The sequence below is a fragment of the Penaeus monodon genome, chromosome 10, assembly GCF_015228065.2.
Source record: "Penaeus monodon isolate SGIC_2016 chromosome 10, NSTDA_Pmon_1, whole genome shotgun sequence".
Taxonomy (NCBI): Eukaryota; Metazoa; Arthropoda; class Malacostraca; order Decapoda; family Penaeidae; genus Penaeus; species Penaeus monodon.
In genome coordinates this window covers 22070561-22077802 of record NC_051395.1, presented here as the reverse complement: position 1 = coordinate 22077802, position 7242 = coordinate 22070561, and the positions used below count along the sequence as shown (strand labels likewise).

General features: G+C 36.1%; 1 protein-coding gene across 2 annotated transcripts in view; it reads right to left on the bottom strand.

Annotated features, from left to right (window-relative positions):
• Positions 1 to 584: 584 nt before the first annotated feature.
• LOC119577935 overlaps positions 585 to 7242 on the bottom strand; it is a 6673-nt gene continuing 15 nt past the window's right edge. Inside the window, exons 1-2 of one of the 2 annotated variants that reach the window (XM_037925621.1) lie at positions 6707 to 6845; positions 585 to 1390 (exon numbers count right to left, since the gene is read on the bottom strand). In XM_037925621.1, coding sequence (XP_037781549.1) covers positions 912 to 1390; positions 6707 to 6737 — 510 coding nt within the window. In that variant the 5' untranslated portion in view covers positions 6738 to 6845 and the 3' untranslated portion in view covers positions 585 to 911. The other variant, XM_037925622.1, reaches the window with a different exon arrangement.

Sequence of the window (7242 nt, the reverse complement as noted above, 5' to 3'; positions counted from 1 at the left end):
CACACACACACATGCACAATCACACACACACACACACACACACACACACACACGCACAATCACACACACACACACACGCACAATCACACACACACACACACACGCACAATCACACACACACACGCACAATCACACACACACACGCACAATCACAAATATAGGATACTTTTAAGAAGAGAGACATTCCACAAATTCAAATATGGGTTACACACAAAATGGAAATATAAAAAACAATAATTATCAGACAGACCAAATAAAATACTTTACACTTGGAACACAAAGATATTACTGAAAATGATGCGGGGGTTGATGCATTACAGGAAGGGAAGGGAAGGGAACAGAGAAAAGAAGGAAAATGAAATGAAAGGAAGGAGATGAGATGAGAGGAGAGGAGAGAAATGAAAGGGAGAAGGAGAAATGAGAAGAGAAGAGAAGAGGAGAGAAAAGGAAGAGAGAGAGAGAGAGAGAGAGAGATAGAGAGAGAGAGAGAGAGAGAGAGAGAGAGAGAGAGAGAGAGAGAGAGAGAGAGAGAGAGAGAGAGAGAGAGAGAGAGAGAGGTGAGGAAAAGGAAAAGGAGGGAGGCAAGGAGAGAAAGAAGAATAGAGGAAGGAGTATAAGTATGAGAAGAATGTGTTTTGAAATTTCTATTTTTTTCCCAATTATTAAATTTTGAAGTGTCCTATTGTATCTTTCAGTTGTTCCTAGTATCACGCAAAACACTGATTTCCCTAGCATTACCCTCATACCATCAGTAATCTAATAAAATGCTCCAACCTGGAAACCAAACACAAAAATGAAGATGTCACATTGTCTTCCCATGCATTAAAGAAATCAAAAATACACAATTTCCGGAAAAGAAAGAAAATAAGAAAAAAGACTGAAAAATAACATTAAAATGTAAAATCTTCATTTCATGTGCTGATTTCTGGTGCAAGTATAAGGTTGCCACTAACTGTTTGTAGTACCTCTTTGAATGGGTAGGCTTTATCGGTGGCACCCACAGAAGCGAAGGTGGCTCTGAGAGCAGGAGAGAGGCGGTACAATGGCACACTGGATGAGGTGACCTGAGCCTCCCCACCCTGGTTAGTTAACCCACTCACACCATCTCCCACTTTAGATCCACCATCACAACCTTGGGGCTGATGAACCTGCCCCCCACCGCCTTTGCCAGTGTTGCTGTCCGCACTCTCAGCTGCAGGTCTGGGTAAGGGGTGGTGCTCTTCCCTTGGCACACCCTTACCAATGCTGCTGGTGATGCTTTCAGCCGCAAGTCTAGGTGGGGGGTTATCACAGGTTGTCTCCCGGCTGCTCTCGGGGGGGAACACAGCCAGTGGCCGCTCTGCCTCTGACAGGTCGGGTGGCATTTTCACACCCACACCTGGATTCCACCCTGAAACACCATTTCTGTCACTCCCTGATCAACACCATCACTATCTTCTAAATCTTCCTACCATACTTACAATATTCTGAAATAGTTGTTTGGTCAAATTTATTAGCACATTTCATATATATCTTTCTTTTATAAGTAACTAATATCTAATAAAGCCACTCACTTTTAATTCAAACTATAGGTATTTTTCAAAATTCTATGACTCCATTGTAATTCAGTGTGTATCTCTTCCAATTCTATATCTGACTTATTTTTCATTGACTGAAACAATCTTTTTTCATGAGATTATTTATCAAATCTTCAATATTTATGCCATGGCAAAAACCATTTAACCCAAAGATTGCAGAAAAAAGACTAACTAGAGCATTACTATGGGGCTACTAAGAGGCATCAGCAGTTTGCCCATTTACAACCTGCCTGTTCAGTATTTTAGTCACCACTTTCAGCAAGTATCATTCTTTGTTGGTATCAATTAAATGTTGGGAAAAAAATTAAATGGCTCCCATCACTTTATGCACCTGTATCTAATTGTGATGCAAAATAAATGATACCACTACTATCAGAAAGATAAAGCTCTCCATCAACTTTGATAGTACAAATAGGTTATGATGTGATGCCATCTGTATTTTAGTCCAGGGAACCACAGCATAAGATCCATGGCTTGTTAGCCTGTATCTAATCGTGACGCAAAACAAATGATACCACTGTTATCAGAGAGTGAAAGCTCCTCCATTAATATGGTGGTGCAAATAGGTTATGATGTGATGCCATCTGTATTTCAATCCAATCCAACCATAGCATGATAAGTTGTCCTCTGCAACCAGTGGGTTAATCCATGGCTTGTTAGCTTGTATTGTTTCATCTAGGGGTTTAAAACAGTCTTTCCCCGAGTATTTTTCTTGTGCACCAACACATTATATACATTCACTTGTACTGTGACAAGTGATCTTTGTCATGCACAATTTTTTTCAAGCTATGTTCAGGCACCTTTTGTATTCAGCTACATATTGTACTAAGGATAAATATCTCATGAATATAGATTTTTCTCAATGACTCAACCTCTATAACACTTATTTCAAAAACTAATAACCATAAAAAATTTATGAAAAAAAAAAAAAAAGAACTTATAACATTTGTCAGTAAACAAAATTATCACAATGGATTCACTTAACAAGTATAAGTGAATTTACTGTACTTACAAGTTGGAAACATTTGAATATTGTGAACTACACCTGAAGTACTTTTGTCTTTATCAAAAGTGCTCTTAACCCAACTTTAACTGAACCGAGCCACAGGCCAGAGTCCACATGCAGGAAACCAATTGAGAAAAATTAGAACACACAGGCAATTGTTATCCAGTTCCATGTCTATTTAGTTGTAGCATATGCAATTTTCCATTGACCGAGGCTAAAACTAAAGCAAGATTTTAACCTTTAACTTTGAGGGACAAAAGCTTCTAAATGGTCACAATCTGTGCCAGACAAGAGAACAACTTGGAATGGGCTGAATGCACATGGTGTGTAGCCTTGCCACCTGGTAATTGGGCTCAGATCCTTATAGCAAGAATGGATGCTGACCATCTATAAGGAGTTACACTTAAATCATTTGTGTAGAAAGGTTATTTCTAAGGAGATTTTGCCCAGGCTTTTAAGGATTTTAAATTTCACGTCCAAATTTAACTCAATGGCAACTGGTTGTGGCTTTGGCCCTGCTGCCAGGGGATCATGTCATTACCCTAGTGTGCATGGCTTGACCATACATGAACCAAGAAAATGGGACTGTAGCACCATGGCATGTATGCACATGCCACCCAGAATATAGTCCAGGCATGCCATGGCATGTATACATACCACCTGGCAGCTAAGGGTTAATATCCTTTCCTTTTGAGTTCAAATGTTAACTTTTCCAATATATTCTCAACTTATTTAACAAACCCATTTAATGTAATTCTTGATCAAACTTTTTCTTACATAAATTTATTTATTTATCTTTTTACTTTGGGGATTCTCATTGTCATCATAATATTCAAGAATAATTGTGCAATGCTTGAGAGCAGTTCTGACTTTCTTTGAATTGAAGTCTGCAAAGACCAAAATCTTGATGACTTTTACGTACATCATGTTGAACTTAACCCTGTGATGACATTTTTTTCCTGCTCCAAACTGAGCCATATGCTTGGGTGCACATCATCAGCCAACAGCAAAAAATCATAAGCTCAGGGAATACATATCTATCCTCCTCTGTGTAATTTTGGTTGTGGGATACATGATTTTCCCATAGCTTATGCTAAAACAAACTTTAACACTCCCTTTATGATACTGTGGCTTTTGAACAGCTGCAACCAGACCCAAATAAGCAAACAACTATTTTGGACACAGAACTTGAAGTAGGCCAATTGCATGTGGTATATATCTTTGCCACCCAGCAACTAGGCACAATATGTTAAAGCAAGAATAGATGTTACCAATAAGTGGTTAAAAGGACTTTATCATGGGTATAATCTGATAGGTATTTACTCAAATCCTTGTTTTCTGGCCATAACACAGACATTTTCTGTAACCCTCTATGTATTTTACCATTCTATCTTCCTTTTAAGATTAAGCATTTAAATATCATGGAACAAAAACGTGACTTTAGTGAATGAAACTATAATCTTACGGGAGACAGATTTTATATTGAGTAACTAGAAATCCTCCTAGACTAACAAAGCCTTCATACTAATATTCTGGCTTAAGGTGGGAAGTCATCCTGGCCCAAACTTTCTATTCCAGGATCAGGCAACAATAAAGAATGGTTACATAATGGCACTACAGAAGTGTCACCATACTCAAAAAGTTAACTCTGACATCACTATGTAAGTACTATCCTAGATGCATGGTGGAGTATATTTTAAAGGAATTTGCATTGCATGAGTTGCAAATGCATTTTGTGTATCCTGACTTCAATGTAGTTTTATCTAGTAATATTTTATTAGTAATCAGATTTTTTAAGTTAATAAATTTTTATACAGACTAAATTATACTAATATTCATGATCTATCCCAGAGAACACCCCCTGCAGAATGGCGAGATCAGGAAAAAAGCATCAAGAACAATTCACTTCTATTCATATATACACATATCCTTTTCTGTCATTCTTTCTTAATTTAAAGTAAGCTTTTCACTCTATATTTTCAATCTTCCTTCCACTCCTGATGGTGTTTGATCCAGGGTAGCATCAGAACCTTGAGGCTGGCCTAATTGCCCCACTGCTTTTTACCTCGCAGGCCTAGCCAATCAGAGCTACTTCTCTTTTGAAATAAAGACAAAGTTTGTAAAACTCTCCCCTAATTGTAAAGTAAGGGTACTACCACAATAAACTTAATCAAGAATTTTGAATTCCTCGCATTTATATTTTCTGAATCAGACAACATCCAAGTCACTGGAATAATCTACAGTAAAGCCTTCAAATCCCATCCCAAAACTTTTTTTTTCTAAAGCTGTTAAATGATTATATCTAATAAACCTTGTCCATAGATATATAGATATATATATATTTCAAACAAATGCAAAATTAATATTAGTATATAAAAATATTTCTGTTTCCCTAGTCTAAATAGTCCTACCTGGATGCATGCACTGTCTGCTCTCATTCTGTTTTATTAATTTTGTTTACAAAAAGATGGCTTCATAAAGTATTTAGTCATTAGAGTCAATTACTAGGCCTACTTGAACTCTTATCTACCAGTTTCTTTTATTTTTTTTTGGAAGAAAAAAATATTTGTTACTATCATCATTATTAATGCTACTATTTCTTTTATTACCATAATAATATTACCGACAACAATAATAATAGTAATAATCATAGTAATAACAATAACAATAATAATAATAAAAAAAATAAATAAATAAATAATAATAATAACATTAACAACAACAAAAACAATAGTAATAATAGCTACAATAATAATAATAATAAAAATAATAAATAATAAGAAAAAAAAAAAATCAAGGAATGTGGTATACAGATGTGGTTAAGTAGGCCTATTGATTTTCTATGCTAATAAAGTGCTTTTGGAGCCATCAACAAGTAAACAAGATTAGTAAAGTAAAACAAGAATGCATGTAAACATGAACTCCATGTCAAAGGGTTAAATATGACATAGTTTAAATTCCTACTTTAATTTTTCAGATTCCCCAAACAATATTTTAAAATTTAACTAAAATGGCCAAGTAAACAATAAATCTGACTTCTAGAATTATAAAATCAGCAATGTTTCTACTATCTGGGTAAGAATATACCATATTTCATTAATTATTGGTACATTGCAAATATAAATTTTCTATATTTAACATAAATCTAAATTAACCTTTTTTTGCTGATAATTATCAAGAACTGTCAAAAGTTCATTCACTTTGAAGCTGTGATCTTTATCACTCGGAATAGGAATATCCTATTTTGTTAACTGTTTACAAAGTGACCACACCTCACTGAGACTATGTACCTGTTACACTGGTTTATAACTTTGGGGGTACTCAGGAAATCCACAAACACTGCCATATGAACCAAAATCATTCCTAGCCTGGGGGCTCCAGACCCACTTGATCGACATATTTCCCAGACCCCCACCTACTGCTAAGACTTTTGTTATTTATTGCCTGCACACCTATCTTGACTGATTTTAGATTTCCTTAATCTTGGTGCAGCCATTATGTAAATATATATCATTACTTTCATTACAATACAATCTGCATTGACCTCCTCTTTATTAGTTAAATATGCTATCTCCAAAACCATACATCCTTTGTAGTCCTGTCTGCCTGACAGATATATTTACAAAGCAGGATGAGACATAAGGCTAATGAAAACCTTAACGACCCCAAAGAGATTTCCAAAAACATTTTCATAACCTTATAGGAGAGCAAAAATGCTTGAAACTGCTTTCTAACTGCCAGTCACTTTATTTTTTTAACACAAATCCATATTGAATCAATAATTTGAAACCTGGGAATCATGGTACTGACCCCTTGTACGTTTAAATTGTCTGGGTGGGTGTGTAAACTTGTGATGTTTACTGTTAACAATTTCTTTTCCCACAGTTTTGTGGATAACAACTACTGCATAACGACAAATGAAATAGAATGCAAACTAGAAAACAAGTGCATTATATGTTTTGAATGTTTTGCGATATACTAAATGTCTTGAACGTCAGTTAATAGTAGTAAACACTGGCTTATCTCTTCATTTGTACCCAACGAGGGGGTGATAACAAAAGAAAATCTGAAATAAAGTTACAAGCAAATTAGACCAAAAGAAAAACAACATTAAATTCCTTACCCCTAATACTCTCAAGGCACTGTATCCCCATCACAGGCACATCCTCCAGTCACACTTAAATAAGAAAACTATTGTCCACAACCGGGGGATTCACACTATATCCTCCTCCTCCTTCTGATGTTTCTCTCAACTGACGGGCGCTTACCTCTTCAACTCTTCAATTATACTTCGGAAATGGTCGCCACATCGTGTGCCAATCTCTGCAAGGGCACACGGTGAAACTGGTGATCGTAGAAGCGTCGCCACGGGTTGGAACAAGCGCTGAGGGCGGCCACGACTCTCTTCTTGATTCAACGTGTGTAGTGTACGCGGACAGGCTTGCCACATCGCGTTTTCATTCAAGCAGATATTCGCATGCTTTCATGTTGTTTGTAATAGCATATTGCAATTTTACATTGAATATTATTATAGAAGATTATTTGTTTCATGCTGGTTGGTCTGCAAGTATATATATTCTATCTCATTGTCTTGTTTCTCTATTTTTTTGTGGTTGTGAAATGTTTGAGGACACGGATGGCGATGTACGAGAATTGCGA